Source organism: Haliotis rufescens, unplaced genomic scaffold (assembly GCF_023055435.1).
Source record: "Haliotis rufescens isolate VD_foot unplaced genomic scaffold, xgHalRufe1.0.p SCAF_4, whole genome shotgun sequence".
Lineage (NCBI taxonomy): Eukaryota > Metazoa > Mollusca > Gastropoda > Lepetellida > Haliotidae > Haliotis > Haliotis rufescens.
Window position 1 is genome coordinate 39,405,077 of NW_025964112.1, and position 19,199 is coordinate 39,424,275.

The 19,199-nt window shown below is 40.7% G+C and overlaps 2 protein-coding genes across 2 annotated transcripts in view; both read right to left on the reverse strand.

Annotated features, from left to right (window-relative positions):
• LOC124134734 overlaps window positions 1-19,199 on the reverse strand; it is a 462,484-nt gene that overhangs the window by 33,635 nt on the left and 409,650 nt on the right. The gene's annotated exons all lie outside the window — the stretch shown is intronic.
• The window catches only part of LOC125372303, a 32,047-nt gene continuing 27,538 nt past the window's right edge, over window positions 14,691-19,199 (reverse strand). Inside the window, exon 5 of the mRNA XM_048381634.1 lies at window positions 14,691-14,825. Coding sequence (XP_048237591.1) covers window positions 14,803-14,825 — 23 coding nt within the window. The 3' untranslated portion in view covers window positions 14,691-14,802. The remainder of the gene's footprint in view (window positions 14,826-19,199) is intronic.

Consider the following 19,199-nt stretch of genomic DNA (forward strand, 5'->3'; position numbering starts at 1 on the left):
ATTATTGCGGGGTGGTAGGGTTCGATTTCCCACGTTTGTGCAATGTGTCATGCTCATTTTTGGTGGAAAAAAGATCACACCGGTCAAAAACCAATTCCAAACTGATCATCTGTAAAGTAACAGAGAAAACATTCATGGCACTGGCACTGTCTGGCTGGTTAGGCTCACCATCGGCTCAGGGCCCTTGCCCCTTCTACACGCAGCCCAGACAGCGAATGGGACCAGGAAGAGCTGCCTAGTCAAACCCCATCCAGAACTTTTCGAAGAATGTGAAGGCTCCCCAACACAGCAGCCTTCTGCATTACCTAGATTGTCAACAATCCCTGGTACTCTCCCAATGTCAGTCAACAGTTTGGGAGGTCCCAAACTTAAGGCACCGAGAACAATGGGGAGTCGGACAACTTGGTCCGCATATTTGCCATGTTTTTCCTCAATCTTGTCAATCACATCAGTGTCAAAAGGAGCAGAAAATTCAATCATATGAAGGATTTCATTGCATTTGTCAAAAAGGACAAGTTCAGGTTTGTTGGTCTGGATACGTCTGAGGCTGTGAATAGGCCTATTCCAAAGAATTTTGTATTTATCATTTTCCATGACGGCCTCTACACATTCTGGGTCGTACCATGGATGGACCACTGTGTCAAAACCACAAGCATGGCGAAGAAGGTACTAAAATGATCGAGCTACACCATCATGTCGCTTACGATACTGTGTTTGTGCCAAAGCGGGGCATCCACTGACAATGAATTGGACAGTCACATTTTATTCATTGCATAATCTATGTTTCATATTACATTTTAATACAAAATCTCGGTTTCGAATGGGAAGTAACTGATCGTCAGCAGCAAACAGAAAGCCTTGAAGTTCTGTTTCACTTTTCAGTCTAGCGAAGGACTCCGCAGGGCTGCTGATCCTCTCAACACACTACACATTTCCTCGATGCAGTGGTCGTTCAGGTTATTATGTCGAGTTATTATTAAATGAGATAGGATTGAAGTGGCTTTATCTAGAAACATAATCACCATTTAGAAAGGCAGGAATCATCTATCTACCTTTCACGCATTTGTTCAAGTCAGTTGTATCCCGCTTGAATCCATAATTACAATCACAGACGAAGGAAGGTACAGTGTTGTTGCAGACCTGCTGGCAGTCGTGAAGGTTCTCCACACACTCGTCAATGTCTGTAACCGCAACATGTTCAATTTGGACATCATGCCTGTCAAACGTCTGTATTTAATAGTGAGTCAGTGAGTACTGCTTTTAGCAATGGACACAAGAAATGGGCTGCACACATTGTACCCTTTTGTATTTAATAGCCGATTACCGATGTCGTTTACGCACATGGGTACAATTAAAGAAGCCCATTTCTAGTGGTATGGCAGGGATATTGCTAAAGAGGCTTAAACCCACCCATTCGCTAATAACTGGCATGCCTTAACAGAACATGCATAATAGTAACGTATTTATGCTAAGGTCGAAATTATAATCTGTTTGTTTTTATTTTATTTTTTTGCATTGGCAATAATACCTCACTGACGTGCCCATGAAAACTCAGAGCCATCTATTAAACACATACAAAAGAGAAGAAAGGTGAAATGCTTTTCACCACATCAGACTTTCTTGAAGAGTGTCTGAACTCAAGTATAATGCTATATTAAGCGACTGATACAAATTATTATACCGGCCAATGGGTCAGCATATCATTCTCAGCATCACTCACTCACTCACTCACTCACGGTCCTACAAGTCTTCCTTGTTTATTTGTTCATGGTGATGACTGCATTGTCATTTGGCTTACCTTGGCAGACGTTGTTCACGAGCCTGTAGCCGGCCATACACGAACACCGGTAGCTACCCTGTGTATTCGTACAGTTTTGGTCACATGGGTTTGTTGGCTCGCATTCATTGATATCTGATTACAAGAAAGAATATCATACAGAATTAAGATACATAATTTGTTTTACACTGCAAGAGATGATGTTTATACTGACGGTAGTCAAGTCGCCCCGATAATTAACTACCGTCAAAATTACCCGGGTTCGATTCCCAACACATATATTGTTTGTGAAATTCGTGGTGTCCCTGCTATGATATGGGTGACATATTGTTAAAAACTACGTAAACCGCACCGACTCACACTCTTTTCAAGGGTTCAAAAGCGAAAGAAATAAAAAAAATAAAAAAAATAAAGGTTGCTAAAACTATTTAATACTTCACATGGACAAGTATTGGTTCGGTGTGTTGTGGGAAATGGTCTGTCTAATCCGGAATGCGTATAACCTTTAGAACTGTTGTGTAGAAGAGTAGAATTTACCTTCACACTTGTCCCCAGATGCTTGGAATCCGTCGGGACAGGCACTGCAGTTGTAGCCTCGTCCGAGGCGCTTCTCTTCCGCCGGGACCAGGTCGGTGCAGTTCTGGCCAGTGAAACACGGCAAACTGTTACAACCGTCAACATCCTGGCTACAGTCGGCACCTGGAGAACACAGAACATTGTATTCATCAGAATTAGCCACACTAGCTTACCAGAGGATTGGACAATGATATTCATGTGAAAGATTATACAGTTCGATTTATGTATATAACTGACGAAGTTACAGTGAGTATTAAGTAATGCTTAGAGAGGACTGAAGGTATAGAACTTCCTAGCAAAAGAAAGTATGCACTCGAAAATTGGACTGAAGACAGTCGCCGAAACACTGCAAACTTTGGTCGCAAACACAACTACGAGGCCCACATCATAAGTAACCATATGTTATACTTTCTTTTGCCCAGCAGCTTATGGTGTTTATGATGTAGTAGACGTTGGTTTACGAACACCTGGCAACATCACAGTTTGCTAGTGGTTCATAAGCACATGCTGATGATGTAGTCAGAAGCGTAATGCAGATTTTTCTTATGATTAGTTTTGTCGCTCTATTTGAAACTAAACTGATCTCAGTTACCTGTAATTCCTGTGTCACAGACACAAGCCGCAATCTCGAACGATGCCGACGCCCCCGTGTTCTGGTCGGCGCGTGTGCGAGTGAAGTCACAAGACCCATTGCCCGAGCAACCGTCGCAGAGCCGTATCTTAATGTCCACCGTCTCCGACGACGTGTTCTTTGAGTCCTTTACTACAATGCTGTGGACATAGATGGAGCTTCATCATTCATCAGTATCAGTGGCTATAATAATTGCTATTGAATAACACACTAGCGTGGATGATGATACCGGTTGGAGTATGTTTCTAGTTTATAGGAGACAAAGCAACGACATCACAATGGTGGTAACCGTGTATTGTTACATCTTCCCGAGGCAAGGGAGTTAACTGATAAAAATTGATTGGACTATGCACAGACTCGTTGTCCAGCCAAGCTGTAACTCCATAATACCAGCCTAGTTCAGCAACTGGCCTTTTATAGTCAGTGAACTCCCTTGCCTCGGGAAGATACACACGTGTTTCGCAGCATCATATAGCTGATGATTCAACTGGTGTAACTTGTGGCCTACACAGTCATTTAACGATCTTTCCCAACTATCTTGAATTGACATCTGATTGATGTATAATTGATGATTATGTATAAATACCCAGGTTCAAATGTAGTTTTGACATCCAACTGAAAACAAATATGAAGTCACTGTATTGATGAGCTACGCTGAATTTAGTCCACTTGATCATGCGATTGAGAAACACATTGATTCCGGATAGTTGGCTTTGGACCCACTCACCTTATTTTACCGGGGCTAGTGGACGTGGGTGTATAGGAGCCTTGGGCACTTCTCTCGTTTCCAATCTGGTCAGCCTCTGTCAGATTGAAACCGTCTGGCTTGTCCACAACCTCGTAGGTGATGGTGTCGTCGCTGTCGGTGTCTGTTGCGTTCAGGGAGAAGATAATTTCCTGTCCGACAGTCACGTGCAGGACGGTGACGTTGGAAGTGATGGACGGTATCGTGTTGGCTGCACAACAAATGTGTTCATATGGCAAGATTGAATATCACATTCCAAAATGATACAAACAAACTGATATACAAAACATTCTAGCTACCTTCATGACAGCCCACATCTAACAATCCAACAACATGATATAAGATTGCTAAGACGCAGCATCAAATGTGAGTGTGTACAAATAACTAAACAACATTAGCAAATCTGAAAACGCCGAATGTCTGTCTCCTAATGTCATGTTAAACAGGGCCGTCCCACTTACATTGCTCGGCTCGCTCCTTTTTAACACCCTCGTCCGTCTGCTTAGTAGAGTCTGCAACAGCCTGGTCTCCGGTCGCCAGGAAATCAAATATACAGGGCAAGTTCTTCTCGTCCCCGCCACATGCAGCAATAGAGGCATTCCTATCTGCCTCGCTTGCCTCGTCATAGTACAGAGGCTCGAAGTCTGGGTGGTAATAGTCGGATGCGTTCTTCCGTGGTGGATACACAAAGAGGGATTCTGTCAAGTTGATCTGCCCTGAAAACAGATGGGGGAGGAGTAGACTAGTGTGAGTGAGTGAGAGGTTACGCTGCTTTTAAAAATATTTCAGCAATAATACGGCGGGGAACACCAGAAATGGGCTTCCGTGTGGAGAATTGAACCCGAGCTGCTCACAACGAACAAATGCTTACAACTAAGCATTCAACTGATTGTTGCCAACATGTGTTGGGATCAGATCCACATGGCATACGTAGGTTATGACGGCCTTAGTAACCTTTTGTGCCTCCTCTGTGCACTTCGAGGATTTTAAACCCATGAATGTTCGTGGCTTGCGGGCGCTTTATGGATCGGTCCGCTCTGTATAGGTGAACTGTTAGAATCAATGTAACTTGTGGCCCTGTGGCCCCTTAACGGAATAAACTCATTAATTCACTAAGCCTTTCAATCAAGGTTTCAACATTCCAGAAATTAATGGAGGGATTTTGGAGGAGTGTACTTAATATGACATGCATGTAAGACCTGATATGACCTTAACATGGAGTATAACACAAGCTTACACTTCTGGTTCTTGTTTGTTCACGGGCCGTATTCGTAGAGGAGGAGTGTTGCTGGGCAACAAACAAAAATCAACAATTTATTTTAATGAAAACTGTGGACATGCTTACCCGAGTCTGAGTTCGAATCCATGATCAGCGGATTCTGTTAGGTACATCGGCGATTATTATTCATCATCTTCAGCCGATATGACCGGCAAATCACTTACCATGCCACATGTAAATCACCCACCATGCCAAGTATAGTCTACTGAGGTATCTATTTGTCCTAGGACCAAAATATAGGATGACATATACGAACATAAGAAGTACTTACATGTTTGCCCGAATTGGTATATCGCCCTCTCTTTTGAGTTAATATTTAGAATTGTTCCATTTGGAAAAGTAAGATCGTCGGACTTGTCATCGTTGAAATTTCCCATCAGCCCTCTCACTTTGTTCTTAAAACCAGCCGGCATTCCTACGGAGACAGTGAGCAGCTTGGGTCCCAGCACCACTCGCACGGAGACTCCTGAAAGTCCAGCGATATACTTGTGGCATTTAGCCGATCAATTTAATATTTCATTATGTTTACACAGGCGACATAAAACAATGAGTATGCATTTTCCCTTCTGTTGTAATTATTCTGCTGGCACAGAGCCTTTGTATTAGCTCGGATACCCAAACTATCAAACCACCGTTTGGGAATTTCATTTGTATTACACAACACCCTATGTTCTTAATGTTTCAATTTACACACACACACACCACTTACTGCATGTACCGAACACACGACACTTAAAACATCACGGTTTACACCACAAACTCCACCGTTAACAACGCGAGGGCACGGATGATACACGATACACTCATAACACCACACATACTACACAACCCACTAGAGCACACCAGCCACATTCCATACATATCGAACACACTGCATACACAACATACTGTAAACATAACACACAGAACACACCACACAACAACCACATACCGTCCACCAGAACACACCTCACACACAACACTTCACTGCATACATAAACTATACATGCCGAACACAGTACATACACAACACGACGTCACTACAAACACATCATACAGAACACACTACACACTTGAACACACCACACACTAGAGCACACCACACACCAACCGCATACCATACATGCTGAACACACTACATACACAACACGACGTCACTACAAACAACCACACACTAGAACAAACTACAACACCACCCACTAGAACACACCACACACTAGTCACATACTATACATGCCGAACACACTACATACACAACACTTCACTACAAACACAACACACTAGAGCACACAACGCACTACAAACACAACACACTAGAACACACCACACACTAGAACACGCTACACACTAGCACACACAACACACTACAAACACAACACACTAGAACAACCGCACACCAGCCACATACTATACATATCGAACACACTACATACACAACATGCTGCAAACACACCACACAGAACACACCACACACTAGAACAGTCTACACAAGAACCACATATCGTCCACTAGAACACACCTCACGCACAACACGTCACTACATACACAACACAATGTAACTATACAACACGACGTCACTACACACACGACACACCGAGGCTACAAACACAACACGACGTCACTATTTACACAACACGACGTCACTACATACACAGCACGACGTCACTACACACTAAACACGACCTCACTACACACTAAACACGACGTTACTACACACACACAACACACCGACACTACAAACACTACACACTCTACATAGCTCACACTACCCTGTGTACCTGAGGGGAAGAATCCGACAACGTCTTTATCTTGCCGACTAACTGTCAACCCGCCATTGCCGTCCTCGGTAAAGTTGGCGTCTTTCTCGAAGGCCAAAGACAAGTCCTTCTTATTCCGGAAGATGATGAATCCTTAAATATTAACAAAGGCTGACTAGAAAAAAACTACTACAATGTGACTTGAATTAGTGACACAACATTACATTTTTTAATACACTTGTACATAAATTCCCCGGCAAAAGAGAATAAAGACTTGAAAGTTGGAGTTGACCCCAAAATTAAAATCTTTATAAAATGTTACAGGGTTGAAAACAGTCATAGAAAAACTGCAAACTTAAAGTAAAAAATGAACTGTGACACGGGTATCACATACTTCATATGCTATCTTATTTCCGTCAGTATATGTCGTATAATGGTAACGATATTTTTCCGTTCTTTATCATAGAAGCCTAAGGTCTGCCATTAACTGGCCGACGTGCGGATCGTCTTCTAATAACTTTATCCATTTTACTTATTCTAGTTAAAGGAACATAGTCATGACGCAGGGCAAATCCTCGCAGAGTCGAGACGCCTACCGTACCAAAGTTGCAATAAGCTAATCTCAGCCAGTTGGCATTGGTTTCTGACATGATATTTGCTATTTGATTATTTCTTTCTTCTTTACTGGAAAAGGTACTTTGATTAGGACGGTTCACAATTCAGTTGAAAGATTTATTTCCCCTTGGTTGTAATGCACAATGCAATAACAACGCTTTGTTGATCAGACTCCATGAGGGACATCATCTAGTTTACATCAGCTCTGTCTTGTACCAAGGGAGGTAATAATGTGGCTAGTTTGCATCAACTGTGCCTCATTGCCAAGGGAAGTAATAAGGTGGCTAGTTTGTATCAAATGTGCCTTGTTGCCAAGGGAGGTAATAATGTAGTTAGTTTGCATCAGATGTGCCTTGTTGCCAAGGGAGGTGCTAATGTAGCTAGTTTGCATCAGCTGTGTCTTGTTGCCAAGGGAGGTAATAATGTAGCTAGTTTGCATCAGCTGTGTCTTGTTGCCAAGGGAGGTAATAATGTAGCTAGTTTGCATCAGCTGTGCCTTGTCGTGAACCTTTAAAAATTTACTATGAAGGCATTCCCAAAGACATAAACAAAAGTAAAAACGTTACTACATTTGGGATAAGTAGGCAAATTTCAAGATTCTTGTAATGGCCACTCCCAAACTGACGGCAGCGATGTTACCGAGAGAGTAACAAGGGTGTAGCAGGCTGGGAAGGAGCTTGCTGTACCGTGTTGTCAAGAGAGGTAATAATGAAGATAGTTTGCATCAGCTGTGCCTTATCATCAAGGAAGGTAATGTAGTAGTTAGCGTACATCACCCTTTTCTGATTGCCAAGGGAGGTAATAATGTAGCTAATTTGCATCACCTGTGCCTTATTATCAAGGGAGGTAATGCAGTAGCTAGTGTACATCATCCTTTACTGATTGCCGAGGGAGGTAATAATGAAGCTAGTTTGCAACACATGTGCCCTATAACCAAGGGAGGTAATGATATAGAAAGTTTGCATGATCTGTGCACTGTTACTAAGCGAGGTAATAATGTACAAAATTTGCATCATATCTGCCCTTTTACTAAGGGAGGTAATAATGTAGAAAGTTTTATTAGATGTGCCCTATTACTAAGGGAGGTAATAATGTAGTATGTTTGCATCAGATGTACCCTATTACTAAGGGGGGTAAAACTGTAGAAAGTGTCCATGACCTGTGCCCTATTACTTGGGGAGGTAATAATGCAGCATGTTTGCATCAGATGTGTATCATTTGTAGCTCTCTAAGCTATGTATTAGAACTGTGTGTCAGTAAAAGAATAGTTTGGATTTTGCCTACCTTCCTTAGATGGAGAAAGTTCCACGATGAAGGTATCATTTGTGTCCGTAGCAGCAAAGGCCGTGAAGATGGTTGCCGTGGTGAGGTTGCCGTCCTTATTAAGTGCCCGTTCTGTTCTGGCTTGAAGTGTAAAAGTGGCATTTGCGTCCTCCCGATGAACCATAACGTACTCGCCGAAACCGTTGAAGATGTAGGTGAGCTCATCAAGGGTTGTGATATGCGGGTCACCGAACCCGTTGCCTGAAATAGTCATTATAACCTTATCAATCTCGGCCCGACAATGCTTCAATACTTGTCAGTATCAACTGCATGAAACAAGGTGCTTCCATGAATTAAGAGATAAACCTACTGTGTTTTGAAATTTGATGTAGTCCCACTGTAGAATAGATACCTCTTTATTTTAATTTTGAACAGACCGCTTTTATAATAAAGAGGTATCTACTCTACAGTGGGACTACATCAAATTTTAAAACACAGTAGGTTTATCTCCATTCTACCATGACGGCAACAACGCTTGGGAAATATGGTGCTCTCTTGCAATGCCGTAACAACCCAGGTACACAGGTCCGCAATCTTAGAACATTCCGAAAAGTGGTCACAGGTAGTTATATATGTAACAATTATTACTAAAGTTTAAGATTAATAATACCATAGTCGTGAGTAGTTCATAATAAGTGTTCAAAAGACATAGGTTTTCAAAAGAACTAGACAAATTACACTCCAAACTTAGTCCAAAGACAGATGTTTTAATTTCTACCAACCTGTTGTACACTGTTGTACACAGTGGACTGACTGTCATTTCTCGGAATTTTGCGCGAGAGGTAATTTCTTGGTAATCATTTCTATTGTAGGTGACAGGTTATAGAAAAAGGTTTTAAAATGCTAAACGAATATATTTCTACTACATACTTTATGAATTAACATTATATTATACATTTAACATGTGTAAGTGTTATTAGTTAGTTAGCAATTACCCCTAGTAAACAATAATAAAATCAAAATAAATGCCTCTCCCCCCCAAACTTGAATGTGGCAGAACTTGACCTACATCACGGTTACTCACACTTCGCAGCTGTCAATGGCTGACAATCTTGTTTTTTCATTCACCGTAACTAGTTGAATGAATGAAGAAAGATGACAACCACGATCTATGATGTGGTTCAACATTAACCTGTAGATTATCTGGGATTGATCGAGCCTGCTGGCAGAATATGATTACCAATGTAACTGAGTATGACTGAACAGCCGCTTTTTAGCCTGCAGACGAGTCGGATATTTTAACCTGGTCATGGTGTGACCTGTCAATTTCAAGATTTCACGGATCCAAAGCCAGATAGTGACAGAACTTAGACATTTTGGGCCCAGAAATAGTGGGTCGTGTATGATTTTCTTAACTGTGTGTGTTCTGAAATGAATTTCATCAAGTTTAATAAGCTGCCACATCAGTTGGGACATTGTTTTCGTGGACTTTCGAAGGGGAGTGTTTTCTTATGGACTTTCAAATCCCCTCCTGACAAATTCTAACGGTTGTGGTTGATGGAGATGGCAACGAATATTGATCACAAAAAGGTTTGTAAACAACTAGTTGTCCTGAATAAAGTTTCTTCAAACAATTATTATAATGTTATATAATGCTTTCATTGTTGGTTGTTTCAATGAGGAATGGCTTAAATTGTTCCGATTCACCACAGAACATTACTCTAACAGTTTCATGAACATTTCATTTGTATGCAAAAGATATGCTTTCGTTTTAAATATTTAAATGTCATCATCGAAGCAGTAAGGGTTGCGGCCTACAACGCCCCAAAGAAACGATATAAAACTACCGTATTTCCTCTATTTGGCGCTACGCCATCTTTTAATTTCGCGAGAGCCCTTGACTCAGCGTGTATTAGAGACCTTGCTGGTATTAGAGACCCAGCGTGTATTAGAGGAAATAAAGATTTACAGTATATATGGTGGTGATCGATCGGCAGCCACTTTTTATGAATCAATATATAGGCTTTCTATGTATTCATACGCACGTTTATTGTGAAAAGGCTTAATGTATTTGAAAGGGGTTTCCGTAGCAAAAAGGAAACCTCTTTTTACCAATCAGAATCAAACATTCATCGATGTCATGGTAGAATATTGAACAAACCTCAAGCTCAACAAACCTACAGTCAGTCAACCATCATTTTGGTACCCAGTTTTTCCATTAAACACACAATCATCCCTAATACAGCGCCATATCAACAGTCACAAAATTACTGTACATGATAAAAATGAAGAAAACATGAAGGACATGTAACTTATACTGCAAAACTGGTATTTTGCATATTATTTGATAATAACAAACGTCGCGTGATTGTGTGTTTAATAGAAAATAAATGTGACTGGGTAATCCGATGGTGAGGTGTGGGGGTTTGGGGGTTTGGTGGGGTTGGGGTTGGGGTTGGGGTTTTGGGTTGGGGTGTGGTGGGGTCTTATGAATCCCATGTTCATCATGAATTTGATTTTTGGTTTGTCAGCACCATATTCACGCTCGAAGATTCATCAAAGTGACAGACCTCATGTAGCTGCTTTCTTCTCACATTCAGTAAATACACCGACATACGAAACCTCTAGTCCCTCACCATTCTCTTACTTATGTTACCAATATCACCACTAAAGAAATAGATATATGTTTGAGTAGCACAAAAACCGTCATGTACAACTCAACAGAAATAGATATAGAAATATTTTTGCTTCGCACGAAAAACGGAAGCGGGCATCTCAGTACCTTTAATGTCAGAGAGAATGAATGCGTGATGTAAGAATCTGTTTATCTCCAAGATGATACTGTGATATACATCCTGTTCAAAGCGACGTTAATCCTACTCACTCACTCACTCACTCACTCACTCACTCACTCACTCACTCACTCACTCACCCACTCACCCACCCACTCACTCACTCGTCACGTCAATAGTCTTCACTTACCCCACCAGAACGGGAATGTGAGTGAACAGAATCTCTGGGGCCGGATGCTGAAGAAGAGATCGCACCTGTTGGACTGCTCACAGCAATAATATCTTCCCAGGTAATCCGCCAGGTAATGAAGCCGTACAAAAACGGGATCAAACCTCTGCAGCGATCCAGATTCCTCAACTGACGTCAATAATCTGGTGTCTCTGTAGCAACATTTCTGCAGAAAAAATGTCAGAATTCAAACCATGCAAAGTGGAACATTCAAATCATTTAACTCGTTTATCTGTTCAGGAAACTATTTACAATATGCTATGTAAGTGATGGACTATGATGGCGGAAAACCAACTGATGAGCAAAGCAAACTATACCTCTCAGGTGAGTTTGTCATATGTTTGCTTTTCAATTGAAAATAGCTTAAGTTCGCAACATTTTATCCAAAAATATGAACTGCACTGGCACTTAGAATACTTCTACATGGTTTTATTTTTAATATAATATAATTTAAAACTTTTAAAATTTATTATTCGCATAATACAAAACTTTGGCATGTTATCTTTAAAAATCAATAAATTAACATTTTTCGCCACAATTTTACAGCATTTCAAACATGTGATGGGAAATATACCTCTTACCCAAATCTTCATTTCACCAATATATTTTTACTCAAAATTATCCATCTGTAGCTCAAATAGTGGTACATCTGTAGGCCCTGCGTCGCCTTTTGCTCTCCTCGCACATTAAACTTAAGTAGTGGTACGCCTCAAGTCATACGCTCAGTAATGTGTGAGTGAGCAACTTACCCGAGACAAAGGAGTGGTCCACCAAACGAGGCGCGATGTGTAACAGACACTGAATGGACCATTTTGGTATCTATAGTCAGACAGGTAGAACCTCCAGTCTCTGTTCATCCACACGGAGCTGCAGGGACAGTCATCCAGGTACCAGGCCCACCAAAACTGGTAGTCCCGCTCCCATTCGGTGTACCATTGTTTACACAACGATACGAAGTTCGTCACTGTCCCCCCGATGTCGAATACGTACACGCCCGGGGTACCTGAATTGTTTAAAATATTTTGTTTCAAACTAAAAAGTGTTTTTTTGAAGATTATTGTTTTATTATATAGTGTGAAAGACCGAGTTTTCAGAAGTTGAGAAAAGGGATATTTTCACTGCAGTGAACATAACACATGATTTTTTCTGCAGTGAACATAACACTTCATATTTCACTGCTGTGAACATAACACTTTGACGTAACTATTGTCATACATGAGTGACCTCCCCTCAAATTGTCTCCCTTTATCGTAAATGTCTGGCCTGTTCACAAACTGTTGACCTCCTTTTTACGTTAGTTCCACATTGACAAGGCGAAATAGATGATCATTTATGGAGTTAAAATGTCTTTATGCCGTTTGTTATTCTCTTGAAAATGTTTCGTTATAAACTGTAAATTTCTCATCTAACTCGATCGAGAATGTTCGTTTCGCAAATCGCCATTTCATTACTTGACCAACGTGTATTCTTTCTTTCCAAATCGGTCTCGTCGTTTTCAAAAATATATTTTGTTAAGGTTGATTTTGTATCTACTCATATCTTTAAGGTATGATACAGAATTTTCGTGACCCAAAATATTTTGTGTTATTTTTGGTTATATTATTTAAGAATTTGAAAACACGAAGCTACATTTTTAGTCACAAATACCAGGGGTGGTGAACCGTCTCTGTGTGTTAGGAAGGGAGAATTTACGTTTCAATGTTTTACATTTGTAATGAAATAATTTAATTTTCCGATAGATAACTACACAAAAAGTATAAATATATATCTATATATGAAAGGATATTCCATGTGTCTCGTGAAATATCATGTTTCTCTCATCTCGCGACGGGGAAAAAGAAGATATTTTCACTCGTGGCTACGAAATGAGAGAAACGTGATATTTCACAGACACATGAAATATCCTCTATATCTTCGAGCGATAACCACGTGGCTCTCCAACAATGCTATGATTCAGCTTGAATATTTGTCTGCCTCAGAGGTTTTACAAAAAAAGGGAATCGATCCCGGTACAACGGTTTACTCACAGGGCCATCCAAACCCCCCCATGAATTGACGACTTTAAGGCTGTGTGCTCCCCATATACACCCGCCTCAACCTAAGCATTTCTTTGATAAAACATAACGATCATAATGCTTTATCCGAGGTGAGCGGATGTGAGTTGAAATGGGGTTTAACGTCGTGTCCAAGAATATTGCACTAACATAGGGACGTGCATGCACGTGTGTGTGCGTCAGCGTTTGCGTGTGCGTCTTTGGCCCGGGATCGAACCACCGACTTTACGCTCTCCTGGCAGACACTTTACCCACTACACCACAGAGGCGGTCACGCTTTATGTCTCACGTTTGATATATTTATTGGCATTCGTGGTTCACTACAGAGTATCCGTTGAGTTTGCGTTTATGATGTGAGGAGCTTTTGCTTGGATGATGACGTGCTACCTACGCGTGTTGCTGCCGATGCCGGCGTTGGTATAAGCTGCCCGCTTTCCAGACATGATAAGGACCTCCTGTCTTCTATCTCTCGTATTTGAACTTTCATAGCCGATGTAAATTGGGATATCGTCTCTCACCGTCCATCCCATTCTGTTGTAGGTATACAAGGCATACGTGGACTGACCGTTAGTGACCAGCAGCACTTGGAACGTTGCAACCTTCACAGAAACCAAATCAATTTAATATATTGATCCTTTCGTAGAGGACGTAAATTATTAAACAAAAAGTGCAACTCCAAGTGTATAACTATCTGTCTATATGTCTGTCACTGAATCACTCACTGGATCACAGACACACTGAAACAATCACTGAATCACACACACACACATTGAATCAAGCATAGACTCACTCATTCACTCTTGCACTCATTTACTTACTATGATTTCTTACCTCGTCAGATGAGGATTGTCCCTTCTGTGGCACGTGATACCACGTGACCACCAACGCCCATGTTGCTTTGAATGTGCTGTCAGAGATGTATTTCTTAATCCAAGTGGAAGCTGTTTCAAGCCTATTGCTGGTGCCATTGTATGCCTGGTAGTAGATGGCAGTTGTGTTTGGGCTATAGTCGGACGTGATGTCAATGTCGGCCCAGTAAGGACACAAGATGTTCTGGGTTGTGGTGGGTAATGATGGCGAGTACGAACCAAACCGCGTCCCAAAACTAATCACGCCGTTTGTAGAGATCTAGACGGAGGGATGAACACAAAACAGTCAGGAGTAAAAGAAGGAAGTATAAGTAGGCAGCCAGTCTCGAAGGTTATATGATATGATATACCCTGCGTGATACATCCTGCGTGAGCGCCTATGTACTGGTTACGTTCACTAAACACATTTGATGTTCAGTTTGGAGCTAATATAATCATGTCATATATTCGCATTGGTAAGAAGTTCGGCGCCTCCAAGCGGAATACAGTAAACTACGATTATAACTTTAGTTAGTAATAACCGTAGTTCGTCATAATCATATATATATATACATCATATATGCAACAAATGGCCAGGACTAAAAAATAAGTTCGTAATATCGGTCAGTTCGTTGTAAGCGTAGTTTACTGTATATGAATTTTGTACCTTGGAAGGGTACATAGAAACCATAGACACGAGTATCTTAATGCAAGGTAAGATGAGTATGTATACTGAACAAAAATATGGTATTTTTGAAGTGAACGCCGAGCACATATTTTCATAAAGGTATTCTACAAATAGTCATGATCCCTAACTTTTTGTTCAGTATATATAGATATATACTGGCCTGTAATACGTAAGGTACTAAAATTTATTTCAATAGTTGCATGGAACCACACAATCTATTTTGAAAGAACTGTACATGTACTCATAGGCAGATGATATTATGACATACAAAAAAAGAAAATTGGTAAAAAAATATTTTTTTGCCGAGGATGGAATAGGAAATGTGATTGATGCACTCACATTAAAGTCACTAATAAGTCATGGTAATTTACAAATGTCACAGTATATCTTAACTTATATATATATGCAATAGTATATCTTTGCTTACAAATAGGGAATAGTATATCTAAATTTACATATACACCACAGTCTATCTTAACTTACATATATATCACAGTATATCTTAACTTATATATATGTATGCAATAGTATATCTTTACTCACATATACGTCACAATGTACCTTTGCTTACAAATATGTTATATTATATCTAAACTTACATATACACCACATTTATGTAAGTTCAGATATACTGTGATATATATGTAAGTTAAGATAGACTGTGGTGTAAATATATCAAGTTAAAGAACATTGTGACATTTATGTAAGTTCAGATATACTGTGATATATATGTAAGTTAAGATAGACTGTGGTGTATATGTAAGTTTAGATATACTATAACATATTTGCAAAATATAGTGAGCCGAGTTTGTTTTCATGTAATTGAAAATTGAAAGAACTGCTGTTAATTTTGATGGTGTCAATATAACCATCACTAATGCCTGAAACAGTTTGTAAACAGCAATCTGTGGCTGGATTAAAAAAAATTGGTTCGCTGAAAAATCAATCTCATTAAAATCAGATCTTAGTTCTCGCTACCCGCTAAACAACGATCTGAGGACATCCTATTAGGGGTCACGTCAGAACGACCTCTCATCCGACCAATCAGAGCGTCGCTTACCAGATCATGAAAGTGATAGTCGGAATGTGATTTTCAATCTTGCAACCTTGAAAACTTTAACACGGGGTATTCCGAACGATAGTTATGGGTTTAACGACTGAATCCATACAATCTAGGCCATCTAATAGCCATTCCAGAATGTTCTTTTGTTCAGGTTTCAATTTTTTAATCGAGAATTTGTCAAAATATTTTTCGAAGCGTAGTCGCCAATTTGAAATTAGTGCCGTAAAGCACGAGAAAGCTGCCTTCTGATTGGCCAAAGTTCGCGCAAGGTCGGTCTGACGTGTTCCGTAATGGGATGTCCTCAGATCTTTGTTTAGCGGCAGCAAGAACTAAGATCTGATTTTAAAGAGATTGCTGAAAAATGGGGTACGAAATGAATTTGTAACCATGTTTGAAATGCTGTAATGTTTTGCCGAAAATAGCAAATTTATTTATTTCGACGATAAGGTGTCTAAGATACCCAACAACAGTTTTGTATTATGCGATTTTTTAAAAGTTTTGAATAATATTGTATTCGTTGAGTTTTAATAAGCGCCAGTACAGTTTATTTTTTAAATATGATATCGCTGACGTAAAGATCAACTGAGAGGTATAGTGTCTTTTGCTTCTCCGTATATAACGTGGTATTTTTGAACTTACATATATGATATAGTATATCTCTGATGAAAATGGGATTCCATCCTCAACGTCTATCGCCTGAAAACCTTCATCCTGGCTAGACATGGTTGAATCTGAAGCGCTCGGACCGTAAGTGAACATTTCTGTTGAATGGAATGCAAGCCAATAATCATATATCAATTATATTATGCCAGTTTAAGTGCTTGCCCACTGAGATACCATGCCGCAGTGTAACATGTGCTAAACCACCCTGGCACATTGTACTGACTAGAGAGCCGATCAGTTTTAGCCCCTAAATGCCGACCACAATGCAGGGTAACAACAAGTACCATTTTTAACGTCTTTGAGTATGACGCTTCTGGGGATCGAACCACCCAACTTCCCCTGTCCGGGCAGACGCTCTATCCACTATACCACGGAGGCCGTCTCATAGGTAGACTGATGGAGTATGTTGATGTCGCCGGCAGCCTTATTTCTACTTTTATCCATCGTAAGGCCGCTCCTCCACTGTCTGCATGTAATGAGTTGTACGTGCTACCCGTACCTGGCTTAACGCCTAATTCACGGGCTTCTACCTGTGACGTCACGGCAATTTGAACGCACAGTCAATTGTCACCTGTCAGCCTTGTAGGATTGGCCGACAGCACTCAACACTTTTCTAATAACATTTCATGTTACAGGTAAGCACCTTCCTTATATATGCCTTCTTCATCTATATATTATTGCTAGTGTATCAATTATAGGGAATATACTACTTAATAACCAATCAAGTAATGTAACTTCAAGTTAGTAAAGAATCGATCGCGTATATTGTAAACATCGCGCTAATTGCTATTACTAACTTAATCACTGCACTAGCATAGCACGTAAGACAGTGTGTGAAAGGAATAACACTATATGTATATATGTTTCATATTTTAATAACATATTATACCAAAAACACAATGTTATGGATCACTGACTTCGCGCCATAAGTGTGACGTCAGCATATTATCTCATCATAAAAACACTCTATGCATAGCCACAGTGCTTAGATATATATTTTGCCTATTTTATTCCTATCATTATTATATACATCATATATTATACGGACAGTCAATTGTCACCTGTCAGCCTGGTAGGATTGGCCGACAGCACTCAACACATTTCTAATGTTGACGTTTCATGTTACAGGCAAATAAATACATTTTAAAAGAAACTCCGTCTTCAATATTTGTCTGGGACGACTAGAAGCCTGAACCTGCGACATTGACTTTGAAGAGCCCGTGATGGGGGTATGCTGACTGTGTGAACTGAGTGTGATGGGGTATGTTGACCATGAGAACTGAGTGTGATGGGGGTATGTTGACCATGAGAACTGAGTGTGATGGGGTATGCTGACCATGTGAAGTGAGTGTGATGGGGTAAGTTGACCATGTGAACTGAGTGTGATGGGGTATGCTGACTGTGTGAACTGAGTGTGATGGGGTATGCTGACTGTGTGAAGTGAGTGTGATGGGGTATGTTGACCATGTGAACTGAGTGTGATGGGGTAAGTTGACCATGTGAACTGAGTGTGATGGGGTATGCTGACTGTGTGAACTGAGTGTGATGGGGTATGCTGACTGTGTGAACTGAGTGTGATGGGGTATGTTGACCATGAGAAGTGAGTGTGATGGGGTATGTTGACCATGTGAACTGAGTGTGATGGGGTAAGTTGACCATGTGAACTGAGTGTGATGGGGTATGCTGACTATGTGAACTGAGTGTGATGGGGTATGCTGACTGTGTGAAGTGAGTGTGATGGGGTATGTTGACCATGTGAACTGAGTGTGATGGGGTAAGTTGACCATGTGAACTGAGTGTGATGGGGTATGCTGACTGTGTGAAGTGAGTGTGATGGGGTATGCTGACTGTGTGAAGTGAGTGTGATGGGGTATGTTGACCATGTGAAGTGAGTGTGATGGGTTAAGTTGACCATGTGAACTGAGTGTGATGGGGTATGCTGACTGTGTGAACTGAGTGTGATGGGGTATATTGACCATGAGAAGTGAGTGTGATGGGGTATGTTGACCATGAGAATTGAGTGTGATGGGGTATGCTGACTGTGTGAACTGAGTGTGATGGGGTATGTTGACCATGAGAAGTGAGTGTGATGGTGGTATGTTGACCATGAGAAGTGAGTGTGATGGGGTATGTTGACCATGTGAACTGAGTGTGATGGGGTAAGTTGACCATGTGAACTGAGTGTGATGGGGTATGCTGACTGTGTGAACTGAGTGTGATGGGGTATGCTGACTGTGTGA